The following is a 27,298-nucleotide window of genomic DNA, read 5'->3' on the forward strand; positions in this document are numbered from 1 at the left end:
TACAGCCTATAATAGCTAATGGACAGTAATTACACTATTAATAGCCAACTAAGCACTAAAACACAAACTGCATGTTGTGCCTATACATTATGTGATAATGTTTCAGTTTAACATTTCAAATTTGAAGACACATCAACGGGCCTTAAAGAAGAGATGCAAAAGGATGGAAAGAAATTGAATTTTTTGTTTTGTTTAGAGGGATTGAATCATAATTTATGGATTATGGGAGGCGAGTTTGGCATGGCCTGGCCTAATGCAACCCATATCGATCTTTATCACCCCTATTTCCTGTGCATATGATATCCTACACCTCCCTCCAAATGCTAAAAGCCCTCTCTCTCCCTCTCTCTCTCTCTATTGTTGTCTCTTGCTCAGATTGTCCCTCCTCATGCTCTTATCCAGACACCCTCCCACCCCGCCATCTCCCTAGGCTTAAAGGCCACATTACCTTGACACCCTGTGTAAATTGTGTCAGTCCATCCATCAGCCATTGTCTGTTGGCTGGAGGTCAGAGTGAACCTGTTAAGGCCAATGTGAAGAGGCTGTGGGCCATTACATCACTTGGCAAAAGGTCATCGCCTGAGTGCACCGAAATGTTTCTGTCAACATATTCAGGTACCAGGGGAGACACGGTGAAACTATCTAATACTGCGAGTAATGGCCGCCTGCACTTTCCATCCACTGATCTGATGATGCAAAGGATTGGCAGTATACAGTGCATTTTAGGATTGACAACAACTCTCAACCGGTTGACCACAGCATGTTTTAATTTATATTTCATTAAATAAAATTCTTGTTGAGGGTGAGATTGCAATGACTACGCTGGCATCCAACATTCAAATGTCATTGTCTCGGCACAATTCTAGTTTTGGGTGGTCAGAATGAAAGAAGTCTCTTAAACCATTAGGAAACCAATTAAACCACGTATTTGCTTAATGTGACCATCATTTCTTGGTCAGGTCTGGTCTTGCCAATTGCACCTCCAATTAAACCGCAACATCACCTCAATTAATCTTTGCATTTTCAATCAGCATGGTAATTACTTCGGGGTCGTTATCTTTATCCCTTAGCGCCACAACTGACCATGTACCTTTCTTGAACTAAAGATTGGAGCCACAGTTCCCCCAAACAGAACCTAGCACTGTCTGGGCATGAAGCCACAGCAATGAGAAAAAGTGTCAATATAGACTGTACTGAAGTCTAATTGATCTCCTCATCCTACTCAATAGAGGTTCAGCAGTTTAATGTAGCTATGTATTCAATTTGGTCTAAAGATACATTGTAGGCCAGTAGCTGCAACTTTAATCAACTATAGCATCTAACCATTGTTCAAATCCCACGATTAACTTTACTGGTACCATATAGTGTGTTTTTCTGTAGTTTTCTGATGATGCATTTCACTCTAAGTTTCCATGGAAGCTACTCATTGAGACTGGCACTCATTTTGATATGCCAGAGGCTTTGTCGGTCTACCTGTACATCTGTCTGACCTGCCTCCCCTTGCCCTTCCTGCCTTGGCACTGAATCCATCATTCCACTGCGAGCTCCCCCCGCTACCATAGCCCCATTACTATTCAACACAGCATGGGTCCACACAAACTGATTATGCCAATGTTCAGCAGGGCCCACTGATTACTTAGGGAAGCAAAGGCAGCAGCTTGGGTCAACCTGAGTGTGGACCTTCTGCACTCTGCCGCTGAGAGGGAGTGAAATTATCCCGATTATTTTCAATCAAAAGTCATCATGTGCATGTGTGCGCAAATCCTCCTGTCAGCAATGCATGACACTTCCTGTTTTTTGAGACAAAAGCTTATCTGGTTAGAAATGATTGCTTGGAGGAAATCCTCAAAGCACATGTGAAAAAAAGAAAGAAGGTTTTCTCAAGGAAGACATTAATGAATCTTGTAATAGTATTTGTACTGAGCATCGAATAGGGGAAAAGTTAGATTGAGTGGGAAACCTGCAGTTTCTTTAAAGCAACCAGTAGATACCGGCTTAGTTCTCCCACACATTGAAGATGAAAAGTCTTCCTCAATCAAGCATACAGGATATTGAGAAAAGAAGAAAAGTACGAGTAAATGACTAGCATACACTAAGATTTGGCGTGACCATTGTGCAAAGTCGCCAACTTTCAAACCAACACTTAGATGTAACGTCAAGTTCATTGCTACACCAGACTACAAGGCACCTGGAAGAGTAATAAGTAACGGGTGCCATTTGGTGCCAAAGCAGAGAGCAAAGGTTGGACATGTGAAGATGCCCACGGCTTTAGAAGAAGCTGGTGTGATTTATAAGACAGACAGGAAGAAGCAGATGAGTGAGGACACACAGCCCAGCGGGGACGCAAAAACAACAACAGCAGCATCAGGCTGGCAACAACAACTACAGGCCCCATTATTGATGTTTAAATAATAGATGGGGGAAAGGGATAGAGAGACAGAGAGAGAGAGAGAGAGACAGAGGGTGAGAGAGAGACAGACACAGAGAGAGAGAGAGAGAGAGAGAGAGGGAGGGAAAGGGGGAGAGAGAGAGAGAGAGAGGGTGAGGCAGAAGAAGACATGAACAAGTAGCACAGGATAGAAGCTAAAAACAGATGACAAGGAACGGAAAGGGGAAGGCAGTAGGAAGTCCTCCTCACCAAACACACAAGGAAGAGAGACAGAGATAAAGACGGAAGGAGTGAGATAAAACAAGGGAGAAGCACACCAGTAAAAAAAAAACACAGAATCTCAGAAAGCTCCAGCAGAGAACAGGGTGGGGAGGGGTCAGAGAGTTCGTCAGCAGAACATTTTGACAAGTCTTCGAGGACGTGGAGGTTGCGTTTCTGCCGGGATGAGCCGGACGTGATTTAAAGGGACAGTTCACCCATAAAACACAACACAATAAAAACAATAAAACAGAGGGAAGGTGTTTAAAGCCTCTTTAAAAAGGCAGCAGAAACTGACTGCTTCCTTAAGAGGAGACAATTGTAGCCAAGGCACACGGTCCCTTTCTACAGTTCTGGGTTGTCTTTTGGAGGCATAAATAAAATCTAGGGCTGATAACTGCTCAGTGCATTTAGAGAGCAGCTCCCCTACTGGCCTACATTTCGCTGTCTGTCATCTGACGCCAAATTTCCAGCCACACAGTCAATATTTCAATAACGATCCTCCCGACACTAGACATCAGAGCAAGAGAGTATGATACGTTAAGAAGATCAGGGGTAGCAAAGCAAAAGTGCCTAAATTGCTATATGGAAATTGTGCTTGCCATTGCAATTCATTCATATCCAATACTGTATCATATAAGGCAGTAGAAAAGCCCATTGGCAGCTGCAGAACTCATGAAGAGAAGTGAAACTATATAATTCAAATGAATTAAACGACGACCCGCTCAATACTTTTTTTGTCATCTGATTCCTTAGATCTCCTGTAGGAAGTCGACTAACTTGGTTTTCAGACCACAATGTAATCTACAAATACAACTAATCGACTGATTAAGCCCCTGGCTAGTGGACATGCAGACTAATGTAACTAAACGCAAAGCTGCCATTCACTGCATTGGTTTTGTATGAGCTAAAAAAGCCCGGCGAAACTATCAATAGAGACCCACTTCTAGAGAAAATAATTGGGTGCCATTCTGGGAAGGCACTCAATGATAAAATTGTGGGATAAAAATGACTGCTTCAGTGGCCTTCTTACACTCATGGGTGTGTTTTTCTGCCTCTTTCTTTTGTCTCTTACTTTCAGGTCCTTCTCCTCCTTCAAACTTCGATTCACACTCCAGAATGTCTCTTTCCCAGCATCCCAGAATGAATTCACAAAAGCTTTTCAGGGAATTACAAATCCCATCGCAGACCACCCTCACACTTTGTCTTCCACTTTGCCCCTCCTCCCTCTAACCAGACTGCAGTGTGTTTTGATTGCCACTGTATCTCCAGACAGAGCACATGTTAGCTAATTGGAGGAACGGGGAAACTTAATTAACCTTTGCAGAAGGTGGGCTCATCACAGACGCCAACCAATTAACTATGGACTTCAAACAGAGGCAGGCTGAATGAAAACAACCTCAGAGTGATGAATGAGCTATAGCCTCATGCAGCATAGATGGGCCAGTAATAGCACAAGGATACAACAGTTCAAGTTAGGCCAGTGAAAACGATGAAAGGGAAAAGAAGTTTGCTTAATTGGCTCTTTACTTTTTGGTTGTTAATGATGGTACATAGAATTGGAGCTAAAACATTTAACTACATGTAACAAGCAATTGTGAATAGAGCTCAACTAAATGAGTCAGTATTGGATTATGGGATTATCCATACGGGTGTCAGTGTAAGTAACAAGCCGAAAAGCAACAAGACATGACAGTACAAAAATGCCAAAGCTTTATCAATAATGGATTGATTTTTAAAGTAATCCCTGGTTCCAACTTTATAAATGCAAGGAGTTTCTCTTCTTCATCGTCTTGGGAAAATAAATTGATAGTTGGGTGGGTGAGGTTGGGGGGTGAGGGGATTGGACTGATAATCAAACATGATATATGAAGACATCGACTTGGGTTTTATGAAGCTGTAATGGCACATTTTCACCAATTTTCAAAATAATCACATTAAACCCTTGCTAGCGATGAAGAATCTATGCATAACAACTAGGCAATAAAGATGAGTCATAAAGTATTTAAGTGTATGACTGCGTATGGTCGAGATGTAATGTGTAAATTGACTGAAGATCTTCTCACTTTCATCTCCAGGGACCTAATTATTACTTATCCTACTGAAAGCATGTGCACAGCCACACACACACACACACACACACACACACACACACACACACACACACACACGCACCTAACAAAGACAAACATCTCTGAGGCTTTCAGCACCCAGACAGGCGCTCCCAAAGGGACCCATACATGGGGATCTATATCCGACAGTCATTCTGTTAGGAAAACCAATGAGCCGTGAAGCAGTAGGTTTATGGCAGGTTAACCTCAACTGATTCTTCTTAGCATCCATCCCCTTTAGTTTGAATAGTAAAACATAGAACACTCAACTAAACAAGTCACATATCATGCTGAAAAATAATACCATGTAAATGACATCATCATGGTTACAACTGCACTTTATTGCACAGACCAGGGTATTCATAGCACCCAACTTTATCAAGTTTTTTCAAAGCCTATACGGGTTTATGATTATTAATTACTATCTTTAGACTCAAATGGCATCTTACAGTGTCCCATTATATTATCTGTCAAACTGCGAGTTGTCAAATTACTAAACGTATTTCCATAAACTCATATTATTATATATAGACTCATCCGCTATAAATAGTGCAACCTTATACAAATCCATATTGAGTACAATCAACGGTGGCCCTTGATGTCCACCAAATACTCTAACAACAATAGTGAAAGAAAAGGAGTTTAAAAATATGATCTATAGGGGCTATACAGGGGCATAGCACTGTGGCTGCAAAAATTATTTTTGGAAACCCTCAAATCAGCTTTTCCTTTAGAGAATAGGGAGTGTTTCAGCTGCTGGGAATACTAAAACACTGGTGCAAAGACAGAAGAAACATCTCCTACGTCTTCATTTTATCATAGCTCCTCAGCAACCACACAGAGTACAGTGCTTTACATACTAATAGTTAAAAATCATATTTGTTTTGTCTATTGGGTCAATCAACACATCTTGTCGGTAAACTGCGCAGGGAATTTTTTCTTCCACTTATTTTCAAAATTCACTGCCTTACAGGGAAAAGGCTTTGGCATGACACAATACTTAAAAATCCTATTAAAAAAGGAAGAAAAAAAAGCATGATTGCATTTCTAGCGAGACACAATGCATTTTCATTATATGCATATAAATCAAGCACATTCTCTTTCATCCCCACCCTATCGCTCCCCACACACCACTCTCTCTCACACACACACACACACACACACACACACACACACACACACACACACACACACACACACACACACACACACACACACACACACACACACACACACACACACACACACACACACACACACACACACACACACACACACACACACACACACACACACACACACACACACACACACACACACACACACACACACACACACACAGGCAGCAGCATCCTAAGCCAGCGGCACTGGCCAGAAAAAAGGATTACGACATCGCTTACTTTAGAGGACCACGGCTGCAAGCAGTTGGCATAGCAACGGACCAGGAAAGCCATTTTTGCAGGAGGGAGGGTGCCAGTGAGGGGAAGTTTCCCCTCGTTCACCAAAAGATGAAGAAAAAAATGAATTAAAAAATGTATCTCTTTGATGCAAGAAGAGAATTGTCCAGAAGATGTTGTTGTTGAAAGATCCTCTGGGTTGACTTGCCAGTAAGAAAGACAGAAGAATGATTGGATGTCAGATTACTAACGACAGGTCCATGTATATGTCAAGCGTATGTCTCTGAATGAACTGCATAAGAGACGGTACAAATACTTTTAATCAACCTGTAGTGGTGGTTGACAATCTTCAGAATACTCAAAACTAATCCCAGGGGTAAAGGTGGTCGCGTGGTCAAAGAGATTCAATATAACATCCAAATTCAGTCCATTTTTGCTCTTGAAAGTTCAATGTAGAAACTCAGCAAGGCGTTTCTGTCTTCTTCTAGATTCACTTTCCTCCTTTAAAGAAGCAGAAATCCATTTTCTTCAACGGATGAGTTGGTTGCTGGACAAAAACGAGGGAATTATCTGTGCTTCTGCAGTCCTCCGGGAAGACGCCTCTTGCCTTTTTGCTTAAAGTCATCCAAACAGTCCACTCTCACATCCAAAAAAAGCCTGCAGCTCTCCTCTCCTCCTCATTCGCCGGTTTCTATGTCCGACAAAGTCCTTTCTCTGTCCTTGCAACTCTTTTCACTCTCTTACAAAAAAGCTCCAGCGGTGCACGAGTGTGCCCGGCGTTGCAGCTCCATGGCAGGGGGCCAGTGATCCCAGTCCCTTAGCCCCGGCTTCAAGCTATCTAAACCGGTTAGCGTTCACACCTTAAAGCCGGCATTCCTAATACTCCCTCCCACTATTGGAGAGAAGCTATGCCGTGGATAGGACGCTGCGCTGTGGAGAGCCAGCCGCTAATGGGAATACGGAGGAAGAGTGTGTGAGAGAGAGGGAGGGAGGGAGGAGAATCCAGCTGAAAAAGAATGACATCACCTGTGCAGCGAAAGTGAAGAGAGGGAGAGAGAGAGAGAGAGAGAGAGAGAGAGAGAGAGAGGGTATGCGAGGTGGCGTGGATGGAAGGGAGAGCGAGCCGGGGGAGAAACTGCATTAGATGGATTGGCTGCTGAGCAGATGTGGATGAGAGAGAGAGGAAGATGGACAAGTAGAGAGAATGGGAAAGACAAGGGATAGAGGGAGCATCTTTATTGATCGCCTGGTAACATAAAGCTGAGTGTATTGAGGCGACCCCCCTCCTCAAGCCCCTTTTTGTGAGCATAAATTACAACAACAAAAAATGGGGGAGGGGAGGGGGGTGCACAAAACACGGAGCTCCCCCCCCCCTGTCCCCCTCTGTCACATACAAAGACAAACACTGGCTGTATTTTGGCGAATGAGAACACAAAACACAATAGAGCACAAGCTGGTGATGGGTCCCCCCCTTAAAAAAAAAATCCCATCTGGAGGATTTGTGACACTGTAGACAGGATTTGATGTATAAGAAGAAAAGGAACAATTTGACCACAGATGGATTTCTCTTCATACAGTACATCCCTGACCAAAATAAGTAAGTAAGTAGTTTGGTAAATCCCTCAAATAGAGAAAGTTAGACCGACAGAGAGGAGCATAACTCGCTTTTTCACACATTCAACTTGCCATCTCCTAAATCAAACTGCCTATCCCCCCTGGTAAGCATTGATTTGGTGATTTGAAAGTCAAAACACGTCTGACCGTCTAAGTGAAAAACACGCAGAATGAGGTAGGAAAGTGTATAAACGTCTAAAAGCATTTCAAAGGATTTTGTTTCCCCCATAAAGCAGGTCTTGACAACTCGCTGAAAAATAGTCAATGAAATGCAGTGTAAACACAGCTTGTATTTAACCTCGACTACTAAAAGTTTTTACCAAATCATTAAATCAATGCTTAATGGGAATCACAACTACTTTGATGAGAGCAAATGAAGCAGTCACTTGGGCGGAAAACTGTGACTTGAAACCATGATTTTAATTTTCCTTTTTCAGGCCATTTTAATTACTATTAAATCAGACACTGCAAGCAAGTAAAACAATTTAAAAAAAGTCCACTGTAACGGAATACGGAGCCTCAAAATGGGAGTTTCAAAGTACGAATTAATATAAGTTTAAGTTGAAGCATCTTAACGTCATAATGTCTGTATAAATTGAAAATAGTTAGTGGTTGAATGCATGCTTTTGCATGCTTTGCTTCACTGCAATAATTGAAATAACACAAAAAGAAATCGAGATTATATTTTTGGGTGCTAAGCGTTACTGCTTTCCTCCTGTCCTTCTATCTGCTGCCGTCTCTTGCTTATGCATTCACAGGCTTGCTCACTGTGGTGTTTGTGTCACCGGTAAAACAAAGATGAGACAGAGAGAGGAGGGACCATTTGAAAGCAGAGACAATAGGAGCCGTCTGCTTGTTTGAACGGCTGACTCTCCTCCAGCAGAGGAGAGATGCAAGCTCTTATTACCAGTCACTTCAGAGAGGAGAGGATCTGTCTCTCTTTCTGACCCCCACCCCTCCCGTTCAAAACACATATCCTCCCTTTGTCAGACTGAAAAATTCCAAATTTTAGGCCAACGTTGACTTCATTTGATTATTTCCTTTTTGTCCTGCCTCAATATTTGTTCTGGTGGTCTGCCATTGTCTCTTTCCAGTCCCTTATCCCTCTGAAGATCTCCTCCTCTCTAATGTGTTTTTATCAGCTATCAGCTATCTATCCATCTCCATCTTTCCGTGCTCCCATTTATTATTCTCTGCTACATGCTGCCATGAACAAGGATCTCTACCCTCAATTTTCTCTCCTCTGTGTGTGTGTGCGTGCGTGTGAGTGCGTGTGTGTGTGTGCATGCGCAACGGTACACGCCTCCCGACTAGGAATGACATCATCTTTTTACTCTGCAGCCAATCAGATGCAAGCACATGGAGCCCTGCCTTCAGAGGAGCGTTATGTACACAAGAGAGATGCAGAGATGGGAAAGAGGGATAGAAAAAGACAGAAAACAGACAGACACATTGATAAACAGACAGACAGAAAGATAAACAGATCGACAAGCAGTAAAAAAAGGCAGTAAAATTAAGAATGTACAGTAAGTGTGCTTCATGAGATGGTGTTCAGACTGCGTTAGAGTGTGTGTGAACTAACTGCAGTGTTTTCCCTTTCGCATACTAGTGTGCGCAGCGCTACATCATTCCCTTGCCCTGCTGTCAAAGCCCCAGCCCTAATAAAAACACGCTCATATACACACAGCTGCTGCGTTTGCTTTCTAAAAGAAATATAACAAAAAGAGAGAGAGAGAGAGAGAGCGAGAGAGAGAGAGAGAGAGAGAGAACACTTCAAAAGTCTTTTCCAAGTCTGGAGCGTCTTAAGTTGAGAAGGTGGGTCTGTGAGAACACAGTCAGGCTGCCTAGTAGACTTACAGCTTTGGATTATCATTACATTGCATTACATTTCACTGACACTTTTATCCAAAGCAACTTATAACTCAAGAAGGCAGATAGCATTAAAGGTATTGCCACCTTGGACACGTCCTGAACAGGAATCGAACCCCATATCAAAGCCCGAGATAGCCATTGAGCTATCCAGCTATCTGGTCTGAACACTAACCGATATTGTGCTGAAATATTTAGAGCGCACACTGATTAATTAATAATCATTAATTAACTTATAAACTGAAACTTCAAATGTGTGAGTGTTTTTGCTTTCCTCTATCAATGATTGATGAAACACATGAATCATTCAGCCCATCTTATTTTAAAAGACTTAAGAGCACGTAAGTGTAGAAAGGTCAACCTGTGCTGCATGCCGGTAAGGCTTACATTTCAAGTGGAAGAGCTGTGTGTTTGGAAAACTTAAGTTCTTGTTTTTGGGGCTTCAAAATGATCACTGGGACATTGTCAAGGAGCTACGCAGTACGCAATAATCAAAGGTGGTGCCAAAATCAACATAATTAATGTGTTTTATGACATCTACCTAAGGATGACGGCTCTGTGAGAGAATATAATTCAGATACAATAATTAAACTCAGAGGCAGTATGATACAAAGTTAGATGAAATTCAGAAAAAAAAAGATAAAATGAGAAAAAAGAAAATAGAGGGAATCAATGTGACATAAATTAATGCAGGATGGGGAAAAATCTCAACAAAGCATTTATTTTAAACTAATGTGGATTTGAGAGTAGGATTTAGGGGTATTAGTCTTTCCCCTCTCTGCCTCATTTCATCTCTGTCTCTCCAAAACTGTCTAATAAAAAGAAAAATTCCCAAAAAGTTACCTTTTCTATCTATCAATTTTTAGACGCGCACCATAATGTGGTTTTAAAACAATAAAGTTCAGAGGCGCACACCACACGATCATCTGCATAATGTGTCTCAGAGGTGTGTTTACTGGAACTCGGTACACGGCGGTGTGGGATTTGTCTGCAAAACACGGAGCAGGATACACGTCACACAGGAAGCACTTCCTGGAACAGTCTGTCTGCAACTGTGGGCGTTTGTGAACATGTGCCGGGCAAAGTCAGGCGACAGAGAGACAGGAGGAGAGTAAATAAAGACTTGGGAGAATGTCAGAAAATTAAAGAGCAAGAATCACAAGAATAGAAGTTAAAGAAAGAGACTGAATGAGTTGGAGATTAGAGAGAGAGAGAGAGAGAGAGAGAAAAAGCAAGAGAGAAAACATAAGTGTGTTTAGAACAGAAAATATAAGAAAAAACTACAGAATGCAGTTGCCCGTCTCCTCACTCACACCAACTCGTGGAACCACATCACCCCAGTCCTCAAAAAGCTCCACTGGCTCCTCATTTCATTCCGGATCGATTACAAACTCCTGGTCCTCACCTACAAAGCCCTCCACCATCTGCCCCACCCCCCATATCTCACTGACCTCCTCTCCCCCTATCAACCCCCCCGGGCCCTCAGATCCTCCTCAGCCAGTCTCCTCTCCACCCACACATCAAAACTCTGCAGCCTTGGCGACAGAGCTTTCTCCAGGGCAGCTCCCAGGCTCTGGAACAGCCTCCCCCAACATATCCGTGACTCTGAGTCCCTCACCATCTTCCATGCCCAAACTCAAGACCCATCTCTTCTCCTCCGCCTACCCCTAGTTCACCCACCAACCCAACTCTACATGTTCTTTTTGTTTGTTTATTGTTTTGTTTTTGTAAAGCGCTCTGAGTGAGAGAAGAGCGCTAAATAAATGAAATGTATTATTATTATTATTACATGTTTTTTGAAAACTTGACACATTCAGAAGACAAAATGACAGGAAATGTGACCTGTTCGATGGCAAGCTGTCAGACAGACAGACTTGCACACATCCGACAGTTTGCAGTGACTAGACATACACACAGCATCCTGTGTGTGCGGTTGTGAGTTCTGAGTGTGTGTGTGCGGTTGTGAGTTATGTGTGTGTGTGTGTGTGTGTGTTGCTCACTGAGACGTGACACGGTAGTCTGTGATTTCTGAGGGGCTCCTGTCTCTTTTGTCACCCGGCCCGAAGCTGCCGGGACAATCGCTCCTCTGGGACACCACACACACTCATTTTCAATACCCTCACATACTTGCAAATGGCCAACAGCATTCTGTGGGAGCGTGTGTGTGTGTGTGTGTGTGTGTGTGTGTGTGTCTCTAATCAGTTCTGCCAGGCTAATTAAAAAGAGTCAGATGACCAAGTCCCTGTAGCTCTCTAACACACAGCTGAGTGTGTGCACACACACAAACACACAGAGAAGCCCTATATTTCCCTGTTGTTTCGACCACACAGTCATTTCCATGGACAGCCCAGAGTCACTGTGTCTCAACACAACTAATGAGGAGAGACACAAACAATGCTGCCTTGGTGCATCACACATCTTGTTGCAACATCAAAGTGAGACCAGATCAAAAACAGTTACAGAACAGACAGTGGGCTGGGACTGGAATGTTACTTGTTTGAAGAAAGCAAGTCTGCCTTGAACATTGTAGGATAGGGTTACCCAACAAACAATAATTTTTATTACAGATTAACCTGACGATGATTTTCTTGATTCATCGATTAATAATTCAGTCAATACAACACAATAAATACGTGAAAAACAAATCACAATTCCCAAAGCCACAGCTGACAGTCAAAAAGCTTATTTTGCCCGAACAACGGTCCAAAACAGAAGGATTTAACAAACAGAGAAGACGAAGAAAACCACCAAAAACTATCATTTGAAAAGATGGTACAAGTGGATATTTAGCAAATTTGGAATGAAAGTTGTTGCAGATCTTGGACAAAGTTAAATATCCAAGATGTAGTTAAGTGACGTGAGTTAAATAATGTCATCTTGCTTCAGGGAGCAGATGGTTAAGGAAAGTTTATTTTGAATTAAGTCTCTGTAAGCAAATGTGAGGTACCACTGTTCAAAGCTAAATATAATCTCATGGTTTCCTGTGTATAGTAGACAAGTTCACAAAAGAGCTGCTCGCAAAAATGTGTGCAGAAACTAAAGAGACAACTATGTGAATGTGCCGACTGCGGCCATCTGATCATATGCGTTAGTGTGTGTCCGTCTGAAGGACAAGACAGGAATTCCTGTCATTTAAATCGGCCCTTCCCTTTCCGACTGGTCCCCACAGAGAGAGAGAGAGAGAGAGAGAGAGAGAGAGAGACAGAGAGAGAGAGAGAGAGATTCAAGCCCAGAAGAATCTGGCAAACAGAAATCGGGCAATGAAAAAAAGAAAAAAGGTGAACAAGGTATTGTTTTGACAATTTAATGGAATCTGACTCTTTCAACATTCATTTGTGTTTTGACCTTCAACTGTAGCTGAAACTCCCAGAAGGAAACGGTTTAGAGATGAGTAAGTTCTCCACATTTCCCCGAAAACTTGGTCAAGTGGCGTCTTAACGTGACGCACATGTCTGATAAACAAACGGATGAAAACAATCGTCCTTTACTTCAGGGAATAAAGAGATGTAGATAAATACGGATGAGTGGGTCACCAAAAAGAGTGAGATAACTCAAGAGGCTTTCAGGACCGACCAGAATTAGCTATGTTGAAAATAAACAAGAGGAGACAGTGAGTCAGAGAAGAGTATGCAGGAGAGAAAAAAAAGTTAAGTGAGAGGATTAAACTCCTGAATAAAAGATGTAGACAAACAGAAGTTTCTTTCTTTGTTACTAATCTCTGGATCGGGGCATTGTAGGAAGCATACACTATAGCCATCATCAAATGTACTTTAACCAGAGTTTATGATGTAATCCCTAAAATGAGCAGCAACAACAGCCACAGATACTGGTACACTGCCCAGCGTACTGTACAGTGATCTAAACTTGCTCAAGCGAATCAAGGTGTGTCAGAAACAAAGCTTGCCAACGACCATGCAACTGAGGTTAGAGATACCGAGTACAAGAAGTCCCATTCTGATCTGTCAAGCACAGAAACTTAAAAATAAACTTGCAAATATATTTTATCACTATGTCAGATCATTCATTTCAATGCTGTGACATTGTTTTGCATATGTGCTTTGTTCACAGTGGATGAATGCAGCAGGAGTCCAGCAGCAGGGATGGGGCACCGCTGGGCGACTGAGGTCTGTGGCTGTGTTGGCTGTTTAAGGGCATTGGTCCAAGACTGGGTTGAGTATTTTGCGCCTGAATCACAATTTGAGGAAGTAAACAAGTCACTGATTTGCACACGATCGCTCTACAAAACCCCACCACCAGCTGTTTGGAGGAAAAATATTTTGGTCTTTTTTGGCTTTGTTGTTAGGGCTTTTTGTGAGCCATTTGAATTATACCGTCACCCTAGTATTTGTTTGTCCATGATTATAATAGACACACGCAGATTATTTTGGTGTACTCCATTGGTTTCTACAAGTAACTCCAAAAGGCTGAGTTTCAAACTTTTAATCAAACGAACTGTGAGAAGTCAGAAGCTGTAACTTTTTGTGGCAATCAGTTCGGCTTAGTTTGAAAACCTAGCACGTATGTCAAGCAAGCAAACAATAGAGATTGTTGAGGCGCTTATATGTTTGTTCTGAAGCACTAAAGTCAACCTCAATGATTATCAGAGCAAGCTGAACTAACAGCACATGTCTTTTGCATGTACAATTAACCCCTAGTTACATCCATCCCTCCGCTACCTCGACTTCCGACCTCCCTCCCTCACACTCCTGTCTTAACCCATCTTGACCCTGGCTTTCCCTCTCACCCCATCCTTCCTGCCTCCCATTAAATCCCTATCTGACCTTCCCATACCCTTCACCTTTCCGCTCCATCCCTCCATTGCCTTGCCTCACCAGCCCCTTCTGCTGCACGTCACTCATCTTTCTCATTGCCAACCCCCATTACCTTCCAGTCTTCATTTCACCTTCCTTTCTACTACGTCAACCCTTTCTTCTCCATCTCAGCCAACTCTTTGTCCTCAATCAAACAGCATATATATATACATCTTTTCTTAATCCCTGGCTACTTATCACTCCTTCGAGGCTGTCTTTCGTCACAACGTTCAAAGAGACATTGTACTATCTCTCTATCTTCGATACCACTTTGGTGATCTTTCATCAGCTCTCCTTTTTAAGGTTATATTGCATATAATTGTCAACTTAGTTCACGGTTCTCTCATTCTACTCTCTCCTACTCATCTTCCACTTCCCCTTCATTTCGTCCTTCCTCTCCGATTTGATTCTTTTTAAGATTATTCTCCTGCCATCTCGGCTTCACTCGAAAATGGGTAGAGTGATAGGAAAAACAGTAAAAGGGAAGAGGACGTTACTTTGACAGAGGTCGAAAATCATAAGAAAGTGATACTTGCCAAGTCACGGTGTTCTTTTATTTGCTGCCTTGTCACCTCAATGTCAATAGCCCTTTTCCTTTAGGATTGCTTTTAAGGGTTTTAATGTTTTACTGGTTGGCGAAAAGGCAGAATACGATTAAATTACAATCTCTATAAATTAGCCACAATAACAGTCTATTGGTTGCTACTGGATTAAACTATTGAAACATTTGAAACTTTGACACAACCTGATATCATTTGCATCAATACAACTATAAGCTCAATCATTATCATGGTAAGAAAGAACCAATTAGATAGTAAGGGTTAATACTAATTAAAGCTATAATGGTGCATCCCCCCTTACACAAACTTCTGAGAGAAAACGTACGCATCTTAGTTCTCATTGCCTCTTCTATTATTTTCGTCCCCCTTTCTTCCTGGCTCCCTGTCTCTCCCTGGGGCCCTGCTTGGTCTAGCAGTGGCAGAGCTGGCTACAGGCCCGTGGGATTTAGCTGGCCACACCTGCATTCTGATAGAATGAGTCCAGATGAGCTCAGGAATGGACTGGATGCCTTGGCCAACAATGTTTAAGTTCTGCAGAGGTGCCTATACATATAGTGCCCACATACCGTATATATACACTGCATTAAAACACAGCTGAATGGTGCTATAAAAATAAAGCACTAAAAAGCCAGACATACCCGAACACAGTGAAATAGTCACACGTACAGCACATGTGCGGTTTTAACAAAATGCAATTTTCCAGAAAAACATTCACTAACACACACTAAAGATGACAATGACAATAAAGTTTGGAAAATAACGGGAATGTTATGAGCTCGATTACAAGCTAAACTCCATAAAACGACTGACACCCATAATAAATTAATTCCAGTGCAATCAGCATAGGAGATTGACGTTGATCAACAAACCACCACAGTGGCTGGCGCTCCATGGATTCACCAGACATGTTCACAACGCTTTTTAACATAAGGAGTCTCAGAACAAACAATTTGATCTGCAAAAGTGGCCAGTATAGGCACAAATGTCATGGGCCAAGTCAAATGTACAAGCAGTATCTGATCAATAACAGTGACAAAGCAAGTGCATCTTCTCATCACCCCATACACATACCCTTCAAACCTGAGGGGAGGCTGAAAGATGATGCCCAGTCATTCGTGCATTACGCTTGGCACCAGGTTGACACTGTTATGACAAAGCTAGAGTATGAGTCACACACCTATGACCTGCCATGATGAACACAACCTTTAGATATAACCTGATTGTAAGCGATGTAAGGCATTAGAGTAACTTGAGTAATGTCACTGCATGAGCTCATCAAATTGAGCTAATATGATACCACCCAAGACAGCATCACCAAGGCAAGGTCTTTGCTAATGGCCTCCCTAAAGATTAACTGGGATTATGTGAATAGAGGGTAAAATCTTATGTACAGTCACTCTATGGTATCCATTTTTTTAAAGTAATTAAAGTGTTAAAGCTATGTGCATCCCATTCAAGATCCATTCAAGATGTAAGCTTTAATGTCTAGTTTTTAACAGTAAAACTGGGATTTGTTGCTTCCTGTGTGCAGAGATTTCTAATAAGTGACTTAACACATTGCCCACCTAATGTGGTCAGGCAAGACATGTCTATGGCATAGGGAGGGAGAGAGAGAGAGAGAGAGGACTTTCAAAAATATTGTCTGGAGTAGATTTTGCAAACCTCCTCTGACTAAAGGGATCTCATTGGTGGCTGATGCATTACATTATTATTAATGCAGGTTTCACACTTAACTCACGTGTGTCCCAGGTTAGCCGGAGAGGGTGAAACAAATGCTCAAGTGTTTGGAGGATAAACAGAGCAGACTTCAGACGTTTTGTAGCACAGGAAGCTAGCTAACCACAGACGTTGCAAGAGACGCTGCGTTTTCCGGTGTGCACAGACACCCGATTGCTTCAAAATAATAGATAGGCTGCTGCTTCATGATACCAATATGGCTACCTATATAACAGCTGGTTTCACACAGTGGGTACACACCGGTGTGTCGGTATTAGCATGGTGCATCATGTGTACCAGGCTCATCTCTGAAATACCAATGTATTAAGAGCAGGAGGTTTCCCCAGCAAGGCAAATGAGGTGATGAGTTTGTCTGTCTATTGGAGCTGGTTCAGTGAAGGAAAAGCAGTAATCCAGCAATTTCTTAATGAAGTGTGTGTGTGCGTGTGCGTGTGTGTGTGTGTGTATCCTGTTGGTCTGTTATGGCGGTGAGAGAATGCACTGGATATTCTTTCCCTCGCTCGGCTGGAAGAGGAATAGGGTTTCTGGATCAATGTGAATCGATACCAAACCAGAGTCATGTCAGAGAACAAAAGAAGTAGTATAAAATAATACAATAAAAAGCTTGATCTAATCAGCAGTGTGTCTTTCTCTGCCTCTGACAACGAAGAAAAATACATCCAGGAGGTCCTACTGATTGCTGTTATTTGTAGGGAGAAGGTACGTAGTACCCTTTATTTCTTGTTAAAGAGATACAAGGGATGCTACATTTCCTTCCAATCTATTTCTGTACCATTTTTGGTAATCCTCTCAATGCATAGTTTAAGGAGCTTCAGAATTTCATTCACTGGTGAGCAAGCCATTAAGAGAGAGAGACACACCACACACGAGGGGCACACCAGTGATAATGGATTACTGATGTCATTATGGTGTACTAAGGCCTATAAACAACGTCCACTGATTCACTGCCAGAAAAACAGGTCTCTTTGCTTGTGTACGCGTGTGTACATGTGTGTGTGTGTGTGTGTGTGTGTGTGTGTGTGTGTGTGTGTGTGTGTGTGTGTGTGTGTGTGTGTGTGTGTGTACAATATACATTTATAGCTTGTGTAATATGAGCTCATTACATTTATATTATCACAAATGGACAACCCTCTGAGATTTAAAATAAACAAGATAAATCTAACTCATTGTCTTGTAACTAAGAAATACAAACCTATAGTGCGAAAATGTACTGTTGGCAACTGTGTATCACTTACTACCAAGAGCACATAAAATGGTCTGAGAGATGGTGGTTTCGGTGATTTACAAATCATCAAATTCCCAAACACATTATATCTTATAATGTTTCCCTTCAAGCGTCCATTGATGTTCCAACTCAACTTGAGGGAAAATCTAAAAATGACTTTGTCAGGAAACCTGTCTCTGACCATTCCAGGTTTAAAAGTCGAATCTAAACAACCCGTACTCCATGTGTCAACAAGTCAGTTGTTGTTCCCAGCATGCATCTGTTTATTCCACAGTTAGGGCCCCCTTCCTCTCTGCCACCCACAGTGTCATGTCAATGTGTGTGGCAGCCTCAAAATAACACACTTTTCCCAACACTGGCTGTGCCTAAACAACAGGTGCCTGCACCAGGAGTCACACACACACACACACACACACACACACACACACACACACACACACACACACACACACACACACACACACACACACACACACACACACACACACACACACACACACACACACACACACACACACACACACACACACACACACACACACACACACACACACACACACACACACACACACACACACACAACAACAGATGCACGATGGTGGGGGTGGAGACACCGCAAGACAAAAGGATGGAGCAGAGATAGATCTAAATCTAGTGAAAGATACATTTTGTATTCTTTCCTACCTGGTTGTTGACATAACTCTGAAGACAGAAGACACCAGCAGAAACATGAAAGGGGAAGACAAGGAAACAAGATACAGTGGTAAAGAGACTGTATGGTGAACTAAAGTAGCTACACATTAGCATATCATATTCTTCTAATCTATATTCTGATTTAATAAAAAAAAGTGAGTATGTCCAGGGTCCCATTCAATGCCCAGAGATCTAATGTATGTTTTCTTTTTGCCAATGGTTCTCTAGCCTTTCGCTCTAATGTCATTTCTCTGCAATTCCTGGACATTCCCACTGTTTCTATTGTTTTTACATTCTGCTACTTTGGATTAATGCTGCGTTAGCACATCAGTGTAGTCCAGTTAGACTTTACAAAATAAATGCAGTCACAAATCAAAGGGTGTTGGGTTTTGGCAACGCTGAAGGCTAGAAATATAATTTCAAAAAGGGGAACAATCACCAAGAGACTACCAAGAAGACATGAGGTTGGAGGGGGGACACTTTAAGCCCTCCATTAAGCCACTTTGTAACGCCTCAGGGAGCTCTGCATGAGCAGGGAAAAGTGTGTGTGTGTGTGTGTGTGTGTGTGTGTGTATGGGCTAAGTGCTGTGTGTCTGTCTGTGTGTGTGTGTGTGTGTGTGTGTGTGTGTGTGTGTGTGTGTGTGTGTGTGTGTGTGTGTGTGTGTGTGTGTGTGTGTGTAACAAAGCGTGGCTTCTGGTGATTACTCAAAACTGTAACTGACACACGGCTGGGCCCCGTGATCCTATCAGATGGAGGGAAACTTACCCCTCGCATAAAGGGCACACACACATTTGGTTTCAATACTTTTCTTACACAGACTTGGTTCAAGAAAACCCCCAATCATTTGTAACCTTGCCCGTCACATTTGTAATGAAAGAACATTCAAAACTCAAGCAAGACTTAAAAGATCAATGCACGCGCAGACTTTGCCCTGGTAATAATAGCATTACTTGACAAGTAAATGCTGAGGAAACTTTCCAACTCGAGTCATTTGCCATTGCTAAGACTAAAGTGTCTCAGTACTTTAGCATGAGGTATGGAACCATTGTATGTGTGTTGTATGTCTTTTAAATGGACCTTGAGTCACTTTAATAAAGCAATTATAATGTATTATTATATTAAATCATTAGTATAATTAACCAGGATGTCAGCAGGTTTCAGAGAACTTTTGAAGACCTTTTAATTCTTCCAAAAGTTTAACGAAGAGCCTCTGAAAACATCCTAATACTGATATAGCCCCCTACCATTGAATTTCCTTTACTGCAGGAATCAAGTGTGGTCAGTGTTTGGATAAGTGCATAGTTACTATACAAGATGCTAACTGTTTCACATGAATCTAAAAGTGCCAAACATATAACGACTGCTAGTAGTAATGGTGTTCCTCCTACCGTGCTGTAGCTGCCTGGTTCCTGGCCGTCCGTGATGAGTTCGCGCTCTCCTCTGGGGTTGACCCTCCTGAAGCGTCGTCTGGACCTCCGCTGGGACCCGTCTCTCTGCAGGAAGCTGTCGTCCCCCTCGCTGCCGTTATCCACCTGCAACACACAGTCAACACCCTCCTCAGAACACCAGCTTCTAGCAGACTCGCGCGCCCCACAACCTTCACACGTGTGCTGGTGGTGGTGGTGGGGACATCTGACTGAAGACCGATCGTCCCCCTCGCAGCTCGAGAGCCGAGGGCACGGCTCGGAGCTGCTGCGTTTTAGCAGTTCAGAGTTTCGGATCATAGAAACCGAGTTCGCGTTCGTTAAATCCACGTTTTGGTTCTCCGGTTCCGATTCCTGGTTCTTGTAATCCAATTTTTTCCGTGTGAGTTTTGTGAAGTTCTCGATGTCTGCTTTTAGATCCTTGTATGTGGTCAATTCTTTTTCACAAGGCTCTGCTGCTGCTGCTGCTTCAGGCCCTGGTTCTTCTGGGATCATCTGGCCCTGCTGCTCTTCTTCTTCTTCTTCTTCTTCTTCTTCTGCTGCCTCTGGCTCCTGGTTGAACATCCAGTTCTTCCAGAGCGCAGAGAGCCGGTGCCAACGCAGCGCATTCATCCGGACGCGAGGACGAGGGTCACAACAAAAACATAACAGCAGGAAATACCAAGCGGGGTGGAGGGAGGAAAAACGGCAATGAATCACTTCTATACAAAAGATGAATAGAAATAAAAAATAAAAAAGATGTTCTTAAAAAAGTTCCAAAATCCTGAGGGATCCCACAATATTACATCCTTTGAGGCAAGTATTCAGAAGAAGTGAAAGAAAACAACATAATTGAAAGAACAAACAGATAGACAATGCGGATTGTCTCTCTTTTTGACTTAAAAGTAAGAATAGTTGTGCGCTTGAAAGTTCAAGATAGAGTTCAGCTGCTCAACACGTTGCATACTGACAGTCTTACTCACATGGTTGCTCGCTCCGTCTCTCTCTCTCGCTCTAACACACACACACACACGCACACAGACACACAGACACACACACACACACACTGAGCATACACAGAGCCCATAGTTTCCTCGAGGAAACCGTAAGCACACAAATGTCCTCGCCAGGCAAAACAGCACAGCACACAGATTCCGGCCATACAATTCGTAAGCTTTGTGCCGGTCTGTTGTTGCAGTAGGAATTTGTTTTCTTTCTCCATTGCATAATCTCTAGTGAGTCAATAGCCTTATTATGTCAGTCATGCAGATGTTTTTTACAACATGTATAGAACGTACATGGCTTGGAATTTGTTTAACTTGTGTTTAACTTTCTTCTGTTTATTTGTTCTTACAGCTAAACGTTTTTTTTCTTCCACAACATGTCTGATAAAAGAGTACCGCAGCGATTCATCCTATTCTTATGATAGGAACAACATGGTATGGTAAGAAATATAACACATTTACAGTTGTACATTATAAAAGATAAAATGGCTGATTTTGGTATACAAATCGGCCAAATATTTCCTCAGTATTTTGACATAAGTAAAAACCATGAAAAGACTGGGACTAGCTTTCTAAAGCTTTTTGATAGAAGACAATCTCTCACATCGACCAGACAACAACTTTAAAGTTTAAAGTAAAATATTAGAGAGGGACGATGGACTCAAAGATTTTCTGTCATTGCTAAAATAGGACTCAAAGCTGCTATGGTTTGAAAAAGACAGGAAGAGTGACCGCTTCTGAACTGCTTTACAGAAAAACTACTGCATCGTGGGTAGTTTAGCTGTAATGGACTCTCAAACAACTGCACAAGGGACGGACCAGCCCTAAAATATCAAATGGGCGGCTGTAAAAAAAGTGCCAGTATTGGTATCGATGTTTCCCTTCTGGCGGAAATATAATCTTGCCTTATTTTAACGAGCATTGTGAGACAGACAGCTTGAAGGTTATGCACAAGGAATTCAAAATATATTAATGCATCAGACTTTTTTTTGTGGTCACAGTGTTTGGGCCTCTGACTGCATGACATAACCCTTTATGTTTCCCGTGACCAATAGTTCTGTCTGCCATTGACAACTCTTTATGTTTCTTGCTGACTGTCTTGGCCATAATGTGACCAGATTTCCTGTTTCCTCGACTTGGCACTTAATTATGAGTAACTTCACGTCTACCCATCCTTCCGTTTACATTCCTCTGTCTATCTGATGGCTGGGTTCGTTTTTTCCCTCTCTCCATTTATTCATTTCTCAATCCCCTCTTCCCGCTAGTCACTTCCTTTCTGTGCTTTCCATTCCCACCACACACAAACACACACACACATTCAAAAACAACCCCACCCCGACACTCTGTGAATGTCACTCCTGTCCATCCTGTGACCAGAGTCATGACGGCAGCCGCAAATTACACTCCCTCTACTATTCCCATGGCTGTAATTAACTGATTGGCTGCAATGCAGTGTGACTAAGGCCACAGTCCCTCCGCTCTTGGCTATTTATCCATTTATCTTTGTGTTGGTGTGTATTGCCTTCATGGCAGCTTTTCTTGTCATAGTCCTCAATAATATTATTATTATGGTTGGTTATTCAAAGAGTCGTTGTTTTTAATTTATGAAGGCATCCCTGCTGATAAGCCCTCGATGCTTACCTTGCTTCCCAGAAATCAATAAGCCCATCAACTACTGCTACGGATATTGGATTTGGGAAAAGATATGCCACTGTTTTCTTCGTCCATTCAAGCTCACTACCCACTTTGTTTCTATGCATTCCAAACAAGCCACTGCTCTAACAGCAAATGTATTTCTTTAATTCAATGGGAATACGTTGGGAATACGTTGAATGGTGACTTCAGCATAAGGTGTGATTCTATTCAATCTAGACATGGACCCACTTATCATGTATCTGTAACAACTTATTATGCACACACAGACTTAACCAAATTATCTATTGCCCTGAGATTGGCCATAGTCTTTTGTCAGGTATTAAACAAAAACAACATATTGTGAATCTGTAACACATGTCATTCTCAAAGTGGCTTTTTTCTACTTGCCTTTCTAAAAAGCTGAAATGTGGTCCGTTTTTGTTTTTCATGTTCTAAGCTAAGTTGTAGTTATCTTTACACAGAAAGAACAACTATTATCTTGTCTTGTATAGGGATTGACTACTCACCTTAGTCTACAGACAGAGATAGGCTTCCTTGGAAAATCGCAACTCGCAGTGAAAAACTACAGGGCGTTTAAGAAAGATTTAGCTTTTTTTAGAAATTGGAACATCTTTATTTTCTGCTTAGCTCTGTGTAGAGCATTTGCCCTGCACACTTTCCAACTCTCTCTATCTGCCTATGTTCCACATCCTTTGTTTTATATGTTGTCTCATTCATTCTTTATTTTTTTGTACATTTATATTATAGAGTTTAGGAAATGTTTTGTATTTTGACTACTGAGAATTTCTTATATTTGAAAACCTACTTGGAAATAAACCTGATTTTAGTTTCTAGTTCTACCTACGTCCACATGATTTCTTAAGCATAGTGTATCCTTTATTAACTTCATATAAGTCTGATTCAAAGACCGGCCCTGATCTGCTGGTAGAAGCATCACAGACTAATACTAACAGGTGGACAAGATGAGGATATGCCTGTATATTAACATCAATAGCAGCCTCTACATAATCTCATTTCCTTGTTCTCAGACCAAAACAAAAAAATGCAAATACTAAGAGATGAAAAACAGACATGTCCACATATTGAAGACACAGGCACAGAGCAAAACACCTCATGTTCTCCCTGAGGCTCTGATCAGCTGATACACTTTGTCTCTTTTCTAAAAGTCCTTCTATCCTCCTACATCACCACCAACATCTCTCTCTCTCTGCTCTAACAGGATGACACACACCAATTTTATTCCCTCAGCCAAAAAAATTTAATTAATCCAAACTGATTTCAGCCCTTTGTTCCCTAGGCGACTGAGTCAACTGAGCTTGTTGGCTCTTTTCCACGCAGTTCCCAACCTCCCATTCAGACAATCATACCTGGGAGAGCATCAGCAACTACACTCCCTCTTTACTGTAGCAATAGACCTCAGAATGGACCCACAGGGGGTAGTTTAGGATTAAGTGGCCTTGCTGAAAGGAGCACCTCCCTATTATAACACCTTTTTCAATGCTGGAACTGGGACAATCGGGGCGGAGTTGAGAGCCCAGAACTTTGCTGACAGGTCAAAAACAAGCCTCAGGAGTGCTACAACGTTAGTATGGCATTTATTTTCGCAGTTAATAAAACGGAACATTTCTTGAACTGTTTGCTAATCTTAAGCGAAGACATTACACTTCCAAATAGTTCTACTTTTGTGTGTCTCTCTTCCACCATGGACACTTTTTAGACAGTTAAACAACAGTTAAAACTGGATGACTCTGTGTTACAGTTGTTGCCAGTGCTATGCTATCAACCTGACTCATCTGTCAAGGCCCTTTAGATGCAGCAGTTATGCAAGAAGCAAAATTGCCTTTAAGTTTCTGAGTTTAGTTGATGCAGCTCCTTGTTTTCTTGGACCATTTGATCCAAAAGCTCCATGGGGAGAATGTTATTTATATACTTTCCCCTTTTCCAATGTATTGGATTTGTTCAAAACACTCATGTAGGATACACTTGCCCCACAATCTAAACGATAATTCATCCACACACCATATCTATTTTTCTTTCTTTCTCTATCGCCAATCCTACAGTACCGGTTTCTAATTTGTTCTTTCATTTTTTGAAAGTTAAATTATCAATGCAACCTTGTCAACTAAAACTAGTTGATACATATGATTAATTTCAAAAGAGATACTGGATTTTTCTTCTAGTCAACTGAAGATGAAGCATGACTTACTCTAAATGGGGGATTTTTCCCAGTAAAGAACTGCACCGAGAATTGAATTAGAAAATGCTTTCAGAGCAACGCTGGTTAAAGCACTGTTGCGTTACAACAGAAAATTATAAAGAGTGGTAATACTGACATTGTCTTACAAACAAATCCCTTTAATGTCTGCCTCAGTTTATAGTGAACAGGGTGACAGTCTGTAATGCTGACAAGGTGTCATCATTGTTCCCCTGGCAACAGTAATGACAGTTATGTTATTCGGTACATTCATAGCAACCAAAATCTCAGAGGACTTAAGACTTGCAGGGGACTTCCTCTGACAACTGAGAGTCCTTTGACCTCAATGTTACAGGATAATGAACACGTAATATTCAAGAAGCCACAAGGTCAGATCTGTTCAGGGTTTTACATAACCAAATAAATGGCAGCCGCGGAACCGGTGCTACTTTCTGCTTTTTGTGAAAGACTCTATCCTGTTTTATCCCATGTGATCCTTCTAGTCGCCTGGACACGGAGACTCAGGGGAGAGGAGATAGGAGAGCAGGAAGGACAGAAGACTTTGTAAGGACTGCAACCTTGTGGAAGCAGACAGAAACACACTGTATGTATGCTAATTATAACACGCTAAAGTGTGTGTGATAAGTAAAGACTCTGTTTAAATATAATCAAATGTCTGGGCACATTTGTTTTAAAAATATAGATTTTTCTTTATTCCGGGACTAAGATTGCATTTTTCAAATTTAGCTAGACTTGAACATTGCTACATTGGTTGCTTTTATTTTTATTTTTTACAGAAAAAAACTTTGGCCACAGGTCCTGCCAATGCAGCTCATTTAAATTCGAATTTGAGAACAGAGTCACAGCACACACACTGGGAGAGAGCGGCGATAGAGGGAGAGAGATGAAAGAAAAAAGAGAAAACAGATGAACAAGAGAAGAGTACCGGGGAGAGAGGAGTGACACAGCCATCAAATAAAAAGGTTGAAAAAAAGAAAAACAGAAATCATATCAAAGGACAGAGATGGGGGGAGGAGGTGGAATTATGGAAAGGGAGGTGCCTGCAGAGAGAGAGAGAGAGAGAGGGAGAGAGAGTGGCAGTGTCTGTACTCACCACAATCATTTCAGACGGCTCCAAAGTGATGCATTCACAGCCTCGTCTGCCCCCCAGCTGCTTGCCAAAACTGTAAAGAGAGCACACACACACACACACACACAGGCAAAAAATAAGTGTTAAAATAGAAACAAATCAAAGGCAAAGATGAAAAAAAAATCTTGCACGCTGACATCGGCAACAGATGAACACCAGCACAATATGCCACTGATTGGACGTTACTGCCAAAATGAAAATGAAGATATCCTGCGATTCAAAGGTAAAATAATACTAATTAACAACAGCCTAAAACCAAAAGAAGTCCATTTGACTATCATCATGTATAAAAAAACTAATTTTAATATGTGCCAAGGGAATGTTTGACATTACCAATCAATCAATTATTAAAATACCAAGCTTATCATTTTCCCATGGTCCACTTATCTATGAATTGACTAATCGTTTCAGCTCTGGGGCGGACATTATTCTCACATGCTGCATTGTGAGGCAAGTACACAGTGTACAGTGTGATGGTTTGTTGGCTGAGTATCCTCCCCTCCTCTCAATGATGGCCAGCTTCTCACTAGTACGCCTTGGAATGTGGCCGTTTGGAACAACACGTCTCACACAAACTAGTTCTGTTTGAGCATAACCCTAATCATGATGCCACATGACTCTGGACATCGCAAGGATAACCGCTACCTTGGTAAATCTGCACGGCCTTAAAAAAAAGACCTCAATGTCTTTACTCCATAGTCACTACAACAAATCCCCCAACATGTATGCTGGCTCTCATTGATTGTCCTCTGAGTCAATTCAAGCTTTCATTGTTTAGACTTGTGCATTCAACACAGTGCATACTCTCCACAATCTCTTTGTTTTGTTGGCCTAAGAGAATGTCTGGGAGTATGCAAAGAAAGAAAACACTCACTTTAAAGTGTGTTTGATTTCTGAGACCTTTCTTTGAAAAAGTCCTCCCGTTGCGAGCGTCTGTGTGTACACCTACGCTAATGATGCATGTCTGGCTGTTTCCCTTTGAGAGTGCTAGTGTGTGTGTGAGAGAACCCACGTCCTATCCCCGAGAACAGAGCAGCCTGCGAACATGTCTCGCTCACTTCCACGACTCAGCATTGTGTAGGGAGTGGAGGAGCGTCTGCTTTTAATTATGGAAGCGTGCGGAGCTGGGAGACGGCCAACTTTCACTCTCACATCTCCCTCTCTGGTTACGTTCTCACGCTGTCTCCTATACAGAGTCTCTCTCCCTCTGCTTTCCATATTGCTTC

General features: G+C 42.0%; 1 protein-coding gene across 2 annotated transcripts in view; it reads right to left on the reverse strand.

Moving 5' to 3' along the window:
- The window catches only part of rapgef6 (Rap guanine nucleotide exchange factor (GEF) 6), a 137,736-nt gene that overhangs the window by 66,268 nt on the left and 44,170 nt on the right, over positions 1–27,298 (reverse strand). For both annotated transcript variants that reach the window (XM_080040439.1, XM_080040438.1), the window contains 2 exons: positions 26,037–26,106; positions 20,054–20,197 (listed from right to left, as the gene is read on the reverse strand). In XM_080040439.1, the coding sequence (XP_079896565.1) occupies positions 20,054–20,197; positions 26,037–26,106 (214 nt within the window). The remainder of the gene's footprint in view (positions 1–20,053; positions 20,198–26,036; positions 26,107–27,298) is intronic.

The sequence above is a fragment of the Ammodytes marinus genome, assembly GCF_949987685.1.
Source record: "Ammodytes marinus genome assembly, chromosome: 14".
Lineage (NCBI taxonomy): Eukaryota > Metazoa > Chordata > Actinopteri > Uranoscopiformes > Ammodytidae > Ammodytes > Ammodytes marinus.